The following is a 19907-nucleotide window of genomic DNA, read 5'->3' on the forward strand; positions in this document are numbered from 1 at the left end:
TAAGCAAGTTTCCACCCCTATGTCATTGCTTGCATTATGCTTGGCATTCTATTGTTCTTAAACAATTGAGCCCTTTTTTGGGTACAAAAAACTGAGACTGCATATGCTTATAAACGTTATGCTTATAGAAAAAACATGTCTAGTTTGTTCTCATAAAAAACGTGTATTCATTTGCAGAACACTAAATGTTGCTACTAGAAGCTTATTACCGATGTTAAGCATATCAGGATAATCACGACGAAGGACGAAAAATGTATTAGGCTAGTGAAAATACGAAATTTATTGGTTGAAACTCACTAGCCTGTTAAATTTTTGTTCGTCGTCGTGATTTTAGGTACCGATTTACTTAACTTCACTATTAAGACACTTACTGAGATATTCCGGTGTGGTACGTGCGTACGGTTTAGTTCGGGCAAAGGTCGGATATTTATACGGGTCCGAAAGCGAAGGACTGGAACAACCATATGAAATAATCGGTACATTTTCATAATTAGCGATTAATCCTGCTGGGATACAACCTTCGGAACAAACAGGTCCAATCAACGCTTTAACATCATGAAGATTGATCAGTTTAGCCGCTTCACCGACACTTGAGAGCTCATCACAACCGTCGTAGCCACTGCTTCCAAGTACAAACCTCATTGTGTAACCAAACTCAGCCACGTAAGGTTTAAGCGATTCAGCAGCAAATGCGAGGGCCGCGCGGATGTATGCGTGCTCTTTTATGTTATCTTGTATCAAGACACCAATATTGAAACTTTTAAGGTTACGGGGTGGAACAAAATTGTCCGATAATGATTTGATTTGTCCAACAAAAAGCAAAATTATAATCGGTGTGAAAATGATTTTGAATCGTTCTTTAGCTTTCTTCATCTTCATTATGGAGAATGGTCCTTCAATTTTCAATGTTTAAAATGACACGACCAATCCTGTCGAATAGAAGTAGTAAAAATGTAGTTTATAGTGATAAAAAGATCCTCTACAACTGACCCGTGGACCCTTTTATAGGGAAATAAAATCATAACACTGAATCAATAAGCTACTTTTACTCAAGGTTGGTAAAATTGTCGACAATTTTACTCAAGTTATAAACTAACCAATTTTATCATCAAAGCAGCTATTTGAGACAGTATTTAAGTAAAGTTTTTAAAAAATTTGAAACTCCTTTGAACCCTGAAATAACAAAATTGAAGTTAGATTTCTTTAAATAGAATAAATATACTGTTTTTTCGAAATTAATATGCTATATAATTTTTCTTTAGGAGTTGCTATGCAAAATAACTGTATTTTAGCAAATTTGAATTTGTTTTGTCGATTGTAGTGTGGTTAAATTTGATTCAATTCGAATTTAAAATTCTAAACAGTCTTTGCGCATGTGCAAACTATTCAGTGATGTACCATACACAAATATTATATACATGTTTCCATAACTAGATCCTCTATAACTTGAATGACTCCTTAACTCGAGCAAGTTTTCTAGTCCCTTCAGTTAACAATGCATCATAAACCTTACTCCAAATTTGGGTTTACCACGCGTCATAACATTGCGCATGTGCGAACTATTCAGCGGTGTACAATACACATATATCATATACATGTAAAGTTGGAAAAAGAATTCTCTAGTTTTAGCAATTATTGCAAGCTAAAACGAAAGATTAAAGATGACTAGATGTTGCGGGACACTCCCTCGGCGACTGTTTTTTTGGGCGGTTACTTCATTTCCTTTTGGCTAGCAAACTGCGACCGGCTTTCACCCGAAAAATTTGAAGTATCGACATAAGCAGTTGAACCTTAAAACTAAACTCTTGATCATTCTTGGTCAAATCTACCGTGTCAAGAATGAGGTGAAGATTATTCAGGGGTTGATCAGGGGTTTTTTACTGGTTTCAAATGAAAGCGTGAATCCCAACAATACACGACCCAATGTGCCATCGATTTAACCTAGAGTAATGCTATCTCACAGTCCTGGCAGGACCCCCTACCCGCAGAAAATCGTCCCCATTAGAAAAAAGTATTCCAATTTTCGCCCCCACCAAAAATATTGAAATAGTGAAATCCCCATTGCAAAATATCATTCTATTTTATCAATCCCGCTGAAATTTTTGTGTTTAAAAAAACAGAATTTAAACCTCCAGTCAAAAAAAAGTGATGATATTCACCTTTATCGAGTTTCACTCAATTATTTTTATCCCCACTTACTAGAAAAATCTCACCTGGGTTGTGAAAAGGGGGTGTTGAAAAGGGCAATGGCTAAAACAACTGAATAAAGTTGTGAGAGGGTAGCCTTTATGATGCGATTGGAGGGAAGGAAAAATAGAAAATGAATGATAGATGAGATTTTAGTATGGGATTTTTCATTATTCAAAAGAAGTTACAAACTTTATCAATTTCTTGAATTGGACTCATGATGAGCTTGTTGAAAAATTTAATTATTCATTTGTTCAAAACACCTTATTTTATAAGAAACGATACTATTCTTGTCTAATGAAGCCTGTCTCGATATAAACTACAAGGGAGATAAAAAAGGCTGCAACTTTTGATACAATTTATAAACTAAAAAGCGGTTTTTTGTTTTCTGAAAAGAATCTTCAAAAGGGGAATAAAACCCAATAAAAAAATCTACAAATTCCCAAAATGAAAATGTAAAAGAAAAAAGAAAAAATCTACTCCGTGAAAGACAATGAAGGACATACTTTGGTTTTCCAAAAGAAGCTTTTTTTCGGAGACAAGATTTAATAAAACATTCTTACAAAAAAACTGTTATTTTACATCATGCTCCATGTCAAATAATCTGCAACGGTCCACCCCCTATAAATTTGTATATAAATGATTATGAAATTTGAAAAAAGGCTGAAGAATAGAATGGTGAAAGCAAACGAATTTTCATTTCTCGTTTTTCGACCATCTTGGTAGAACAGCCCACCAGAGAGTATATATTGTGCTGAACTGAGATTTCAAAAATGACCAGGTAATTTTCTTTCTGATCTTAGTAGGGAAGAATCTTTTTCATCTGCTGAAGCCCCTTTAAGCCTTCTTTAACTTTTAAGGTATCTTAAAAGACTTCTGCCATGTTCCAGCAGTTTGTCCCCTTTCTCCATTAGATAAATCCCCCTCTCTGCAAGTCACATATATTTTCTCCTTGCCTTGGAAAGGAAATCTAACTCCCTCAAGAATATAGCTATTTATTCTGGGAAATAGTTCAATATCTTTTCTTGGATTCTACAAGGATTAATCGCAAATTGATCATTTTCAGGCAAGGACATGGACACACACCACGCCCTATCAGCGAAGACAGCTCTTCACCAGGTCCTTCTTACAGATTAGAAACTGCTTCAAATATACAATTTCCAGACCAGAACGACGAACCTTCAATATGTGACAGAATCAAAGCATTCTTTCATCAACTGCCAAATAGACAAACAGAAGCACTGGTCATTGGTCAAACGTTTTATTGGATGAACACTAAATTCGTATACTTTTTTCTCTTAGTACATATGACCAAGGATATTCAAATTAGTCATTTAACAATAGGAGCCTTAGTGCTTTTTGTCAAAATCTTTGAAGCATTTTTGAGTCTAGGGCTTCGCTGTATGCAACCTCGCATCAAAATCAAATTCTACGGTAGCCGAAAAATGCAACATGGTATCGGAGCTGTATGTAGCATGGTCACACTACCCTTGTTATTTAGTTCATGTTCATGGTTTAGAGAGCCTTTTAGTGGCGTGGTCAGACGTGATATCTTTTACTTTTTCATGATGTTGTTTTATTTCCTTGGTGTAAGAATTGTTGGTTTAATGCTCGAATTGCTTCAGAAATCACACTGGAAAGTGAAGCTGGATTCACCAAGACAGAGTATACAAAAATGTAGGTTAGTATGCAAATCAACCATCTTGCTAAAATCTTCGTGGGAAGGGATTAAGGTCGAGTTTACCAGGGTCGAATGATGTCAAAATGTGTGAAGTCAATCTACCCTATGGTAAACTGAAACTAAATCCTCCTGCAGTTTATTATTCATGAAAGTCATTAGCTGTATTGAGGCATTCCAAAATTTCTCGGTAATTGTTTGTTTTTTTGTTGTTTTTACGGAAACAGATATGGATCATTCTTTTGACCACAAGGGGTTGACCAAAATAGTGGATCAAAATAGTCAAACGTCAAAATTAAATTAAGATTTTCAGCATTTTTTCCCACTTTTAAGAACAGATTTTGTCATTCTGTCCTGGATTATTGTGAAACCACTCAGATCGTCGGTTGATCCGCTCAGATTGACAGTCTACGAAAACTAGTATTTGCGTTGTATCATATAAATAAAAACTTCATTTTCCTTTTTAGCATGTTAAATGAATGCTTTACTGATCTTCTTTTGTTTGCAACGATTTGGTTGGTGTTGGCTATTCATTCGAACAAGAAAATCGAATCCAATGAACTTCTTGTATGTATCATTCCCAGCATTTTACATCTTTTCAACGTTCATCTAACGTTATATGGACGGTATAGACGTCCAATGGACGTTGAAACAACGTTCATTACCAGCTAGTTATAGTGTACAGCGAGGACTACTTTCTAAGTTGATACTATATTTCATCTTGAAAAATCCCCAAAATTGCCATCTTTCATTTCCAAACCTACTATCTTTAATGGAATAAACTTTCGCGGGGATTAAATTTCGCGGATTTCGCGGATTTGGGTGTCATCCGCGAAAATCTGCGAAATTAAGTCCCAATTGAAATTTGGAAGGGCCTGATCCGCAAAGTATTTCTAAACAAAACTCAAAATATGTCAAATAAATACAATTTAAATGGTTACTTGCATCAAAGAGGCGCAAATAATGTGTATTTCAACAACCAACATGCATGATTTGACAGTAAAAGTCACAAAATCGTGAAAATATTGCCACCCAATAGTGCCACCCGCGAAATTAAGTCCCCGCGAAATTTTTGAATTTCGCGGATAGACCCAACCACGAAATTTAATCCCGCGAATGTTTATCCCATTAAATCTCAAAATTCTGATGATTTTTGATAACACAGGATATTTAGGATATCTAGTCTTGACATCGTATCCTTTATTCTTACTCAACCCAACCTCATCATTTTCTTCCCAATTTCTTCAATTTCAGAGCATAGCCTTGACAATAATGGTATTTGGGATCATTTTCAATATCCTTTTCCATTGTATATTCAACGAGAATCACAAAGCTACGAAGCATGATCAAGGTAAACCTAACATTCTCATAACAGATATCATCTTGATCTATAAGAAATCTTACATAAAATCCAGTGAGAGGAGTATAAATCTTATCTCCGCGCAGTTCCTGATTACTACGCAAGCTTTGTACAGTATGAGAATCTGACCTGGTTGGCGGGAGTGGAGGTGAAAGTATTGAAATCGTACCAAGAAAATTTACCGCAATCACGGTATGATAGAAATCTGTCGCTTTAAAGATATACTTCAACTTAAAGTCTGTCCAGATATAATTGGCAGTGGAAACAAGAATGCCTGTAACTTTTGATAGTCAAATATAATTATGGAAATTTTTTTTGCTTGTTTTAGAGAATCAAAAGCGCTATATTTGAATGTATTTTTGGTTGAAAAATTCGCGATTTTTAGTGGTTAAATTTGCGATTGCAAAAATTGAGCTTTTTTCTACTTGTGCTATAACGCTCATTTTTACACCAGTGGTAGTTCAACCTTAGGTTAAGAAGTTTTTTTAAATTTCAAGGCAAACAGGAAAGTCCTTCGGAAGATATGGGACCCGAAATACCCCTTGGTAGCACTTTTCTGTGAAATATCAAATCTCCAACTTATTACTAAAAACGGGGGTTATATGTTATCTTTTTTGAACAGTGCAATTAAAAGTTGGAAAATGTTAAGTGTTGGTTCATTGGTATTATTGGTATCATTGATTATTTCGAAACGAAGTGAAATCACAGTACAGGGTGTCCCTAATTAAAGTATCGAGTTTGAACATGCGATTGAGTAGAAAGTTTTATGTGCGTGTTCACAAAATTGTATTTTAAGCTCTCCCTCTTTTTTCTTTGTCATTACGATTAATTTATACGTTGTAACTACCTTTTGTAATAAGCCTGTGTGATGGAGAACGTTCTTATATTTTAGCGATAACACACACAAACTTTTCTCCTCAATCGCATGTTCAAACTCGATACTTTAATTAGGGACACCCTGTACTGTGATTTCACTTCGTTTCGAAATAATCAATGATACCAATAATACCAATGAACCAACACTTAACATTTTCCAACTTTTAATTGCACTGTTCAAAAAAGATAACATATAACCCCCGTTTTTAGTAATAAGTTGGAGATTTGATATTTCACAGAAAAGTGCTACCAAGGGGTATTTCGGGTCCCATATCTTCCGAAGGACTTTTCTGTTTGCCTTGAAATTTAACAAACTTCTTAACCTAAGGTCGAACTACCACTGGTGTAAAAATGAACGTTATAGCATAAGTGGAAAAAAAGCTCAATTTTTGCAATCGCAAATTTAACCGCTAAAAATTACGAATTTTTCAACCAAAAATACATTCAAATAATATAGCACTTTTGATTCTCTAAAACAAGCAAAAAAAATTTCCATAATTATATTTGACTATCAAAAGTTACAGACATTCTTGTTTCCACTGCCAATTATATCTGGACAGACTTTAGTTCTTACCGTTACGTTGCTTACAAAGCAAGAAAGAACAACAATTCTCCCCTTCCGCCACCACGCAAGAAAAAAAATGGAGAAATTCTTCTATAAATTTTGCTTTGTCAGCATAATAGGCGCGCCTCCTTTCTATATCATAAAAATAATATCTTTAATTTTAAGGTTGAATGCAATACAGCTCTTTTCTAATCAACTGAACATAAACTTGATTTCACACTCGATTTTCGGGCTTCGTGCGATCATCACGAGACCTACATTTGGATCTCAATATCTGTAGTACTCGTATCATGCACTCTATAAGAAACACTCACTAGAATAGCATATTGTAGCGATTGTAAAAATAGACATCAAAATTAATGTTTGTCCAAGTTTTAATCCCATCATCCTTTGCATTAATTATTTTTTGCAAGTCAATTACAGGATTATGGGATTGAATTTGGGTCAAATGTTGAAAGTTGCATAGTGGTGTGCTATTGAACTGAAAATCTCTACAGATATTCTTTTCTTTCTTCTGAAGTTTTTATTCTGTTCTTTCCCATTTAGAAGATGTTGAAGTGATCGAGACTAACCACGAACATGGAGATGAAACGACAAAGGAAAAAGAAGAACTAAACAATCCATCAAACGACGACGAAATCCCATATCATTTAGCCCGAATCCTTCTCTCTAAAAAAGAAGATATAAGTTTCAATCGAATTCTCAAAGACAAGGAATTTTGGATACGTTCAATATTATATATTGGAACTCGATGTTTGGTGTTGGTGATTTATTTCTATTTGGTTTTGTATTTGATTGATAGCCTACAAACTTCAAAGGTGAACATTGTTCTTCATCACCGCAAACAAACCTAGTTCGTAGTTGAGTAGACTATCGTTGAAAATGTAGCCGTAACGCTACAAGAAGATTAGGGGTCGATTTTGCAAGAGCCGAATGGCGAATAATCTTCGTATCGGCGTTCTAATTCTTAAGGATCTACTTTGTCAGCATAAGAATGCGCCTCTTTTCCATATCATAAAAAAGTAACCTTGACTAAATTTCTCTATATGGAACGAGAAATTGTCTGTGAACCTCCGTTTACGTTAAGTACAAACTTAAAAAGCCAAAGATTATCAAGTTTTTTATTCTTTTTCAGGTATGGATCGGTGGGCTTTTGTTTTGGTACATTGCAACCTACTGGCTTTTCAAAGCAGTTGTTCATTTTATGATACAAGTACTGGGAACACATGTAAGTGAATTAAAGGTCATCATTTATTGCGTCTCATACAAGTTGCTTATGATTGCTGCTTACATATAGTTTTGAACAACATAAGAAATAAAATTTATTCTAAACCCCCGTGCAGTCACGTGCCTTCTTTAGATTCATCAAAAATAAAATAGTTTTTCCGACTCTTAAATTCTACGACATCATACTCTTGGCCTTATACTTGATGAAATTAAGCAACTATTGCTTGATACCCATTCCTGTTTTTTTTAAAGCACTTTTAATAGAAAACGTGTATTTTTCATTTTCAGATTTGTTGGTTCATAGGTTACACAGCCATTATTGGATTTTCACTCCTTTGTGGCACACTCAAACCTGAAACTCACCTGACCATGTTTGTAACTTTGTTATTTCTTTCCATTGGAATCAACTTTCTGACGGAGATTTCATTGAATTGGTTGAAAGAATACTATGGAGAAGGCAAAGTTATTGAAATTGCTTTAAAAGAAAAGGTAAAATCTGCTGCACTCTAAGCAGTTATTCTCAAAAACAAGTTTGAAGGGCCGATAAAGGCAACTGCAATGGGATAAAATTTCGCGGATATTAAAATTTGCGAATTTCACGGGTTTTTATGTCATTAGTGAAACTGAACATAGTCTCAAAAATTTAAGGACCACTCTTAAGGTTTTATTGGCCCATTTTCGTCTTATTATTTTCAAGGAAAAAAAGAAACACATAACTTTATCACTATGTGAATGGATGGAGAACATCAGCATCGCGGTTTTTGTGTTTCTCATACAAGCTTTCATACATACAAAATACCATCGACAAAGGTAGGTGATAAACTTCTCAAACTGGCACAAAAAGGTGATCATTTTGGTTGGATAGACCCGTAAATAAAAGAAATTGTTTCTAAATTAATCATGAAAATACAGTGTGCATGGTTTCATGGTGTCTTTGAAAATCCCATTAGAAAAAATAAACTTAATCTGGCGGATTTCGGTCAAACCACCAACATTGATAAATTTTCTTTCCGCCAAAATTTCTTTATTCCAGGCTATTCGAGGTATTACTGATTTTTCGGGTTTTTATAAATTTTCGCAACCTGACCTTCTTTCATTTCAGTGCAACGTGTGGCAAAGACGAAATCATTTTGTCATATCGTTATATTTTGGCGATCCTCCCGACTTTAATATCAACTATCCTCTTGGGGATTATTTGCAAGTATGTTAAGCTTGAAAACCCTGCATCGAAAGGTAAGTGCCGTCGGATTCAACATGATTATATTATCGATATTATAATCTATTATACACTAAACATAAGGAAACGTAAATGTTACATCCAAGTTACATTCAAGAAAACTTAAGTTTGATACACTTTACTACTTAATCTTGATATTTTGGCTAATGTTCTTATAGTTTGTTCTTATAAAAAAACGTGTGCTCAAATGAATATTTCTTGTCAACAGGGAACTCTACGAAATCCACTCCAGAAAAACACAAATCACAAGCAATAAGCGACGAAATTTCACAACGTTTAGATTTAGAAGAAGAATTACAAAAATCGAAATATCCAGACTTGGATTATATTGGCATGAAATTAGCATTACCCAGAATCCCATCGCCCATACATACAAAAGTATAATTCATCTACACACTAGATAGGATATTTCATGGAAAAGTGTACTCATCAAACCTAAAGGGATTGGTACAAGTTTACCTGGCACGACATGACGTCACAATTCCACATGTCAATCGAGTTCACTACACCTTTGTCGAGTCCCGCTACAGTTAACCTTGTCGTGGTTCAGTCACATTCATCGAGTTTTATACACCTTATTCATATATTTCAACACACATTCATCGAGTTCAATCAACGCTGATCACGAACTACTTGACTGACCAGTTTTAGAGCCTAAAATTCTGCCATTTTGTTTTTTTATTCTGTTTGATGACTTACAGGATTCGAATGTTTCAAATACGAACGTTCGAAAATTTAATATAAAGGTCAAAACGACATGGCTCTAGTCGAATTTCAAACTGGAAACTCTTTCATGGGATATCTGTTGGCAGTCAGGCTATCTAGTGTGAAGAAATATGATATCTGTAGGTCCAATCTCGGGTCCAATACACCTTCAACGAGTCGAATACCTGGATCTTTTGGAGATAGGGATAAGGGAAAACAATTTTGTGACGATTCAATATATCTCCTGGATATGCATCAATTATCGAGGACCTCGTTTTCAAAGACATAATTGGGTTTATAAAATCATCCTTTTAAGGACGGTGGAGTGAACAAAACGTTGGGAACAAGCCGCAGTTCTGACCAGCAAAAATCGAGGACGGTAAAAGTACTGATTTGCCGCCCTCCTTAGTCAGTCAGGACCAAGACAATCAAAAGTTAATACCTTCTCCGTCGTAGAAAAAACACAAGAGATACATCTCGCTATAATAACAAGGTTAAGCATATGTTTAATTAGACTGTTCGATGCGATATCGTAGGCCTGTACATAAGATTTCGCTTGCATGGTTTGCTCTGACAAGTTATGTTCAGGCCTACGGTATCGCACATTACGGTCAAAATAAACCCATGCCTAACTTGGTCTTGGTATCAAAATGGAAACGGTCTTTGGGGAATACATATCAAATTTGTAAATGTTTTAAACTCGTGATTCAATTTCAAAAAGAAATTTTGATATATCTCTAGAATATTATACTCCTTTTTTTTTGGTCTGGACTCGAGTGATATTTCATAATTTCAACAGAAAGTACGAAAGAAGCGTCAGACCTTAGGAAGGATTAAACAAAACCAAAATCCGCGAGACAAAAGGAATCTTTCTGTGTTATCAACTATTTTTCAAAATATTATATTATAAACAAGGTCAGAGAAAAAAAAATCAATCAGGGTTTATACTTTGTACTCATTTTTAGAAAAATATATTAAAAGAAAAATATCAGAGAAAATTTTGAGTGGAATTTTTTCTCTAAATTTCTGGTTACGGAAGGAAGACAACAGTGGTACGGAATTGATACTTCGTTCTTAAGCTGCGTGAGTGTGATATATGCTTCCGGGATTTTTACAAGAATAAATCTACAGTAGTTTATGTATTTCATCAATGTTTAGATATAAAATACCACGGAAAATTACAGTTTAGAATCTTATTATCTCTGAGTTGTACATTGTACCAATTTTCTTTTAATAATTAAAAAGCCTGATAAAAAATCTTACTTTTCAAAGGGGTTTCGTAGAAAGTTTGTTGTAGAAAATGTCTTCTCTTAAAGAGCTCCTACTGTTACAACTGTTACATACGACATATTAAAGGCTAAGCTACACAGGGTGCCAATAAGATTAGCAAATATGAGTTCAATATGATATATCAACGGAAGAGTGGACAAAGGATTACCCACGATTATGTATAGTTATATAGGAAAACAAACACAGATCAATTAATTGACTTAAAACGCTAGACTTTACACAAATCTCACCTAAAATCACTGGGTTGCCAAAATAAAGGTCAAAATGTTAATGTTTCATTCAAAATAAATGATCAAATTCCTATATATCGTGACTATTTTATTGTCCAAACTGACATGTCAGAACATTTCAATTGCACTTGTGAAATTTGTCGGATATTGTGTGGTTTATAGGGTACAGAGTTTTAAATTTGGCAACTTCGAAGCCGATTTGGCTAGGAAAAGGTAGGTTGTTTGATAAGAAATATCAGATTTTGAAGTACTATATATCTGTCTTGAATGGAAGTACTTTAATCGTAGAAATTTTAGCGAGACTAATTTTAGCGTATAATAGCGAGTCAGGAAAATCTTGATTTTTTTTGGATTTATTTTAGCGAATCACGATTTCAAAAAATTTCGCGTGTATAAATTTTAGCGAATACTCGTATTACATTATTGATTGCTTCGGTTTTCTAGCATTTCTTTGCACTGAAACCCTATTGCCCGGGGGGGGGGGGGGCCAGCTGGGCAAAAGTACCGACGGGTATGTGCAGGTCCTAAGGGTACCTTTTCCAATATGTTTAAAATGCACTGTAAGGGTCGGAAAAACTAGAGATGCACTGTAAGGGTAGAAATTTCAGAAAATTCCTGAAAAATCTAGATATTTTGACCAAAAATGCTAGAATTTTGACAATTTTTTGCACGAAAGGGATCGAAAATTTGGGGGAAATGCACTCTAAGGGTATGATTTTCACTGATTTTTGCTGTACTGTAAGGGTGCAATTTTAAAAGCCAATTTTTGGCCCGCACATACCGTCAGTCCGCAAACCCAATAGACTAACGAACATTGTTTTAATAAATATTGGTCAAGTTAGAGCGTGCAGGCGACTAGAACATCACGAGCTGAAGTCTGCCCTGCACAATATATGGGACCATTGCAAATGCTTTAACCACAATGAGATTTTTTATAAGAACAGAATGCTACTTTTATTGATAAGAATTATAAAAACAGCATAAAAAGCACAAAGATCTATGTCTAAGATGGTAACGATATCAGTATATACTAGTAGTAATATAAAACAGATCCCTTGCATCCAAGGACTTTATGACACTGGGAAAGGACTCTCTTCATAGCAATAGATATCAAAAGCTAGCCGGAGAAGAAGCAGTAGCAGAGAAGCGATACCTCTACATTTTCTTATAAAAAACACCCCATGTGCGTGCAGGCAGTATACAAATATCTTGACCGCAGTACTTAAACTCTCCACATTCTTAAGTATGGTATAAGTAATGTTATGTTTTTAACCACTACTGTATCATGCAGTACAGAAAGTATGTCACAAGCAGTAAGCAGTAATTTGAAACAAATTAACCTCTTCTCTATTTAAATGGACAATGCTTAAGGAATGCAATTTTTTTCATAGTAACATATCAAGATTCAATTAAAGGTCTAAGCTAAAGTAAGAGCGAGAGCAGCCTGTTGTGGTGTTTGGAGGGTGAATCTTAAAGTATATCGCCACTTTTTCGAACTGTCAGGTACTGGTTACTGGTGAAGGCTATAAACGTTGCGAGATCATGTTTCTGAGCATCAGCAACAAGCAAAACACAAACAGGCGACGTTTTTTCAGCTTTCATCTTAAACGTTCCATGGATGTTGCGGTCGTTCGATGAAAGTGACAAATTTGGTGTAACGGAAAGTTCTTTTCTTTGGTCATGTTATTTGGGTAATGTTCAGAAGCGTGGTGGGTCGAGCAAAATTGTGCCAAACTGTGGAGAAAGTTTTCGAAAGCTGGGATTTTGGTGGGGGGGGGGGGGGGGGGTGGGGCGGGGCGGGGTAATTATGTCATGCTTAATGAGCAATTCGGACTTCTAAAGAGAAGTCTAATAAAGCATGATCAATTTTCAAATTTATACTGTGTACAGTCATTAGGCTTGGAGATTCGCTAGAGCGTAATTTAATTGAAAATAAATTGTAGTGGTAATTTAATTTAATTGATGGTTGTAGATGAATGTGGTATTTTAAGCTAACTGTAATCAAAGTTTGCATTTCTGAGGTTTTCAGGTTTTGAGATATATATTTATCTTATTTGCAAAAAAGATGTTATGGCATGCACGGAATGGAATGGAATGATGTCTCTTGAAATTTTGTTATAATTCTATGGAATTTTTGTAGACTTTTTTACATTACTCGAGCCAAATTGATAACAAAACTAATTGGAGGCAGACCCACAGGCTCCTTTCTATAGCTGTCTGATATTTCAGAGTTCATTTGCTATACAGTATGGACAAGAGATGGCACAATAAATTTTCTCTCCAGAAACTTAAAAGTTTGATTTTTACATAACTGTTCATATCAGACACATGTTTCATAACGGAACAGTGTCTGCCTTTTGTTATATTATGCTGATATAAACAAAAAAAGTTTTTCTTTTCCTTTTTCTGACCGATCTTGCTCCACATCCGTGTCAATTCAATGTCAAACGATATCACTCTTATTTAAAAACAAAACTTTTAAGATTAAAAAATTGAAAGAAACTTAAATAAAATGTGTAAGGTGAAGAATTTAAATAAAAGGAATGTCGAGATAAAGAAGATTTTCGAATTGGAGAGAGCCTAGAAACTTTTTGTGTATGATAAAACATGGTTTCAGTGTAAAGTGTTTTTGTTTGGATCGGGTTTTGGCAATGAAAAGATGTTATATTTCCTAGAACAGTGCGAAGTTAAGTTGACGAAAGAAAAAATCAAAGCACGATATCTTATTTATTATTTATCGCTGGACAAAAATTGTGGAAGCCATTTTATTATCAAAATATGTTAATTTAATATTTTATCATCAAAAATTTTTGCTTAAAATATTTTAAAATGAATTAACAGTTCCGAATTTTCGGAATTCACACGAATTTCCGATTCATAAAACTGAGAAAGTCAGAGCTTATACTCAACATACTGAGGAAATGGCGAGCTAGGAGAGTGAGATTCGAAATGGTATCGGAAAATAAATTCACGGCAACAAGCTGTCTAAGCTTTAATTTCTAAACTGTTTATGGTAGTAGACATACGTGTAACAACAGGTGAAAAGGATGACGGACATTGATGTAAGTTATGGAGTTGGCGGTAAGCGACAGGCTAGTTTAGATAATATAACGAATTGAACAGTATGAGCAGGCTCGATTGAAAATTATTTCAGGAGAAAAACTCACTCGTTTGACCGACTTTGCCAGTATACAAACTAGATAACCCCTTCTTCTCTTTTATTTGGTGAATTTGATGATTCAAGAAATGTGAATCAAATTATCTAAATTGTCAGGACAGAAAGGACGCACAATTTTTTTCTGCGTAGTATGAAATAGTACGAAACGATGATATAATAGTAAACACTGCTAAGCTAAGGTATTATTAGGTTTTGCCCCTAGGTTACGAAATCTTTGCGAAGTAGTTTGCTGACGTCAAGAGAGAAGAGCGGCATATTGAACAAACGCATGTTCAAAGTTTTAATATTTCATAATTATTCTATTCAAAACATGCCGGGAGTCAAATGACTCATATATATTAAAGCATGTTGATTCATTTGTGCATGAGTTTATATTTTTGAGATTTAAGCCTAAAAATGTTCTTAAAATGTTCTTAATTTTTCCATTTTATGACTATTTTTGTGCAATTTCTTAAGAAATTGGGTCAAATCGAAGATTATCAAAGGAAAATTAGAACTGTTTGTTCTTAATAACATTCGTTTTCGTGTTTCGGTCATTTTTTCTGTGCGTTTGGGAATGAGGAAAATGTTAGAAAATAGGAAAGAGGAAGTAAACGAAATATTCACCGATTTGTTCTGTATGAAAGTTAGTCAAAATAAACCACCTAAAATAAAAGATTGAATTCTATTTTGCCAAAACTCAAGGTTCACGTGGATTTTCAAAAGATATTTCGATCATTCACAATCTTATTGCTTTAAAATTCTCTCAAAAAACAAATTTGATTGCAAAATTTTGTCAAGCGTTAAAAACGTTGAAATATTAATATTGATTTATCAGTTTTTTTAGTTATATTAGATAAACAAACTCTTGATGATAAACTTTGTGTTTTGTGTGTTTCATGCAACACGAGACGAAGAAATAAGAATACCTTTAATCTTTTAGGAAGAACAAAAAAAATTAACTTTGATGTACAGACTTTCTCAATTTGATGATGTAACACTGATCACTTTCGGCGAAGATATCGGCATTCATTAAAGCAAAAAAATTTCGTTGAGAAACAGGTAAAGCTATTTTTATTACAGGCTCCACAACCCAAACACGGGGTGTGAGTTTATAAAGAGCACCAGAGAGCACTGGTCTCTTTAAACCATGGAGTTAGGTATATACACCATCTTTGATCTAGATTTCTTTTTGAAATTGGTACCCGCAAAGAAGCCATCACAAATGAAATGCACTGTAAGGGTGTACTTTTGATAGAGTGCACTACAAGAGTTTTCTTTTAGCTGGATACACTTTAAGGTTGTGTTTTCATAGCGTCAGCGCCCCACCCCCTGCTGGTTGGGGGGGGGGAGGGCACAACCTAAGTTTTTTCCCAAAAAAGGAGGGGGCTGGAAGTACACCACTTTTATGGGGGGACCGATGTACTTGGGGGAGCTAAAATCTCATCACTGAACGTGGAGGCTAAAATAATTCAGCTTAATAGTTGGCTTCAATATTACCCAAATTGAATGAATCTGAAAAATTTCCCCTGCGGCGCAATATTTTTATAGAAAGTGTGCAAAATATTTCATCTGAAACTTAGAACTGAACGCAATTTACATTGGAAAACCCTTTTTTACTGGATCAAAAGTGTCTAGAGTCAAAAGTCCTGGGGGCTAACAAAAAATTCAAAGTCTTTGGGGGGGGGGGACTTAAAACTCAGGGGGGACCTAATTTTTGCCTGGGACCTAAACCTGGGACTGTTAAATTGCAGGTCTGACAGTAAAAATCAAATGTGTTTTTAAAGTTTTGAACCGTACACGTTTTGATTTGTTTTGCATATGCTAACCCTCTCTTTAGGAAACCAAAAGGAAAAAACTATTAAATGTAAAAGCATGACCAGTCTACATGCTCAATTTTAACAGAATGGTTCTGTACCAATACTTGAGATTCGCATGGTATAAAAACGAAAACCTTTCAAGACAAATATTTAACTGATATGGCAAATCTCAAAAAATCAAAATCTAAAAAAAAAACTTCAAATATTGTTGACTGGCAATCAGATTTGTTACCTATGGTAACAACAGACCAGCTTCAGAACCACAATAACACAAAACAAATAATAGCAATTGTCACGCACATTGCGTTAGACATAAGATTTTCACTGAAGGAATGATTGATTAAACTGAGATATTGAAAAATAGCATTTCAAATAAAAAAGGAAGCAACTGCACTTACATTGTAGCAAGGTCTAGCATTGGAGCTTGATACAACAATCAACATCTTTCTCATCTTTCATTTAAGATATCTATTCCAAAACAGAAGAAAATGACAGCAGACAGCAACCACCAAGATGTAGCCATCCTCCACCTAGAGGGAGTCAGCAACAGCCAGTCAGGAGCCACACCAGCTTCTACAACCGATATCCAGCCATCCTCAAACATACAAGCCACTGCCACCAGAACGATTGCAGTATTTAAACCACCATTCCATACCAAATTGGTCAACCAGAAATCCCTCCGTGTTAAAGTCTATTCAATTCTTTTCTTGATTGCACTTATCGTTATAATGACGGGCGTATTTCTGGGCGTCACCACAAAAGAATATTTCATTATAACTGCTATGGTTCCCATTGGAGTTCTCATCATTGTAGCAAATTGTTTTTGTATTTATGGTTATGAATTCTATCTAAATGAGATAAATGAGAGAATGTTATGTAGACTATGGAGACCGAAAAAGGTACCCCTTTATCGAGTGGCGGTTATCAATGGTGGGCAAGGGCGTGGTGATCAACCACCCAAATATGAAGATATAATGCTAGAATATGATGATGGGTATGAGATAGGTAGGAAAAAGTTTTTCATCTTTTTTAAACCAACATATTTTGGAGTATCAGACTCTCAGGTATTTTGAAAGCAAAAAGCTTCCCCTTTGATCTGCTTACTCAATTTAGGGAAACAGTGAGGAACTTATTCGAAATTTAGTTAATCAAGTAGTTTCTAATTTCCCTGGAGCTAAATTTGGGCTGAATCCCCCCACCGTTATTTGAAGTTCATACCTTGAAAGATCTGTTTATCTCAAAGATTTCCTATTATTACACTGTTACACCCCCTTCTCGCAGACCCACTGGGAACCTTTCCCAATTGAAAAAACATCGTCCCCGGTGGAAAATTATCCTCGATTTTTTGTCCCCATTGAAAATAATCAAGTAAACCAATCCTCACTGCAAAATATGATTCTATTTCTCCCATCCCCACTGAATTTTCTGACTTGAAAACAAAAGAATTGAAATCCCAAGCCATAAAAATTATTGGAATATCATTTCCTCATTTAATCCCCACTGGCTGAAAAAAAATCCAACCGGGTCTGTGGGAAGGGGGGGGTGTACTATTCAAGGAGTTTCCGGAAGATCTTAATTTTCTTGTAAAAAAACCACCAAACTTTATTTCTCTACAGCATGTGCAATGTTAGAGCAGCCACCACGCTATGAAGAAGTGTATGAAATTTCACCCATTTAAAAGGTGAACATTTTACGTGAAGGAGAGAAGACAGTGTTCAACATTGTACGCTATAATGCCCATCGTGCATCAAGGGGAGACAGAAAAGTCTTTTTAGTTCATATCTATGAAACGGATTTTTTTGGTCGTACTAAATATAATGCAGTAAAACGTTCCATCAAAAAACCTAACGAATTTTCAAAAGCAAATTGAGAAAGGAACATCAAGACAACGGCCATCTAGCGTCTCTAGAACGTAAAATGGACGTTGAATCAATGTAATACACACTGACCTTTAAAAACACTGGATACAGTTTCTCAAATAAAATCTTTGATCAGAGTATACAGAAAGTGGTTGCCTAATTACTACTTCTCGATACAAATATGGGTCCGAAACATTTTTGAATTGAAAGTTTCATTGAATTATAAATTGTCCCACATCGAATAGTGCTAGTGACCAATGAAGTATAAGCCCGAAAGGCTAGAATCGAATCTTTAAACTTTCTCAGGCAAGAAAAAGTGAAGTCTTAAAAAATGCGCCGTATTTTTGACGACAGATTGAACCTAGCAATTCCTTTGTTTTCGAGTGATATCTTTTAGGTGTAAATTTTAGTTTCAATCTGCCATTTGCGTATACTTCATTGCTAGTGACTTTTCTAAAGACTTCGTTCAAAGATGGCGGATATAACTCAGTCCAGGGTTTCTAAAGGTCAGTAGTGATACACCAGCTGGGTGAAATGGATTTGGAAAGGAGAAGCATCGGAATGGAAAATTTATCAAAATAGTTTCCAAAAGAGGCAAAAAGGCAATTGCAGTTAAACGAAAACTTTCAGTTTGGCGTTTTATTATTTCTTGTCGATATTTAGTTTTAGCTTGATGATTGAGATTGAAATTGAATTTTGTATTTCAATCTGACACAAACATTCTTCTTTAGTCTTGCTAGATAGTTTATAAAAAATAAAATTATGAATAATAAATAGAATAAAAAAATATCACTCAACCGTAAATAATAATATCAAGAATTCTTAGCAAAAAAATAAAGGTCTCACACTCCCCATATTCAAAAAATATTTAAAAAATATCACACACTATAAATACTTGAATGAACACTCTATTTACAAAATTATCAGTTTACCCGTACATAAAAAATACATCTTCGAAAAATATGTACAGTATACAAAATAGTACGTCCCAGAAGACATAAATAAGCATAATATTAACCTGTACCAAAAGAATACTATAAAATACATGTTTTTTTTTTTATAAGCAAGTGTATGCCCCTTGGTCAGGCTCGAGTATGCTTAAGCTTTCAAAGCATCCAGACATAGAATATGCTTATTATATGCTTAAGAATTATTATGCTTTTGATTCACCCAACCAAATTTTTTAGTAAAATCTTTAAAATTTTGTTAATATTCGATTCAAAAAGCATTTAAATTTTTGAGCAGTGGAATGTGGCTAGCCGCGGAATGCATTTTTTTACTTGACCACTTGCAAACCTTTTTGAATAGAAAGAGATTGGCTACTTGAAAAATATTTCAGGCTAGCGTATATGCTTATGTTATGCTTAGGAAATCTGCAAATCTGAGCCTTCATATGCTTATAAGCGTTATGCTTATAAAAAAAAAAACATGTATAGGGTAATTATTTTCAAAATTTTTACAAAATATAATACTGTATCGAATAAAAAAAGGCATAAATAATCAAGCCGTTAAAAAACTATTTTAAGGAGTGCGTTATAAAAGATACAGAAAATGGTTCGAGGTCTCCCCTTTGTCAAACAAATTAATTTTACCCCACCTAAAATGAAAGATCCCCTTCCCCGAACCTGCTACTTCGCTTTTATCTGGAATTTAATCAGCCAACGTTTAAAGAAAGAAGAAAGTTGGACAGAAATTTTATATTTTTCAAATATACGA

At 34.7% G+C, this 19907-nt stretch overlaps 2 protein-coding genes across 2 annotated transcripts in view; one reads left to right on the top strand and one right to left on the bottom strand.

Moving 5' to 3' along the window:
• Positions 1 to 1051, bottom strand: part of LOC136815791 (receptor-type guanylate cyclase gcy-28-like) — a 33734-nt gene extending 32683 nt beyond the window's left edge. Inside the window, exon 1 of the mRNA XM_067072244.1 lies at positions 372 to 1051. Coding sequence (XP_066928345.1) covers positions 372 to 879 — 508 coding nt within the window. The 5' untranslated portion in view covers positions 880 to 1051. The remainder of the gene's footprint in view (positions 1 to 371) is intronic.
• Positions 1052 to 2839: 1788 nt separating this feature from the next.
• Positions 2840 to 8403, top strand: LOC136815818 (major facilitator superfamily domain-containing protein 12-like). Its single transcript, XM_067072270.1, has 7 exons — positions 2840 to 2968; positions 3254 to 3868; positions 4333 to 4432; positions 5120 to 5216; positions 7213 to 7484; positions 7802 to 7894; positions 8182 to 8403. Exons 1-7 carry the CDS (start codon positions 2961 to 2963, stop codon positions 8401 to 8403), a joined length of 1407 nt encoding a protein of 468 aa, XP_066928371.1. The 5' UTR covers positions 2840 to 2960.
• Positions 8404 to 19907: the final 11504 nt, after the last annotated feature.

Source organism: Clytia hemisphaerica, unplaced genomic scaffold (assembly GCF_902728285.1).
Source record: "Clytia hemisphaerica strain Z4C2 unplaced genomic scaffold, Clytia hemisphaerica genome assembly, whole genome shotgun sequence".
Taxonomy (NCBI): Eukaryota; Metazoa; Cnidaria; class Hydrozoa; order Leptothecata; family Clytiidae; genus Clytia; species Clytia hemisphaerica.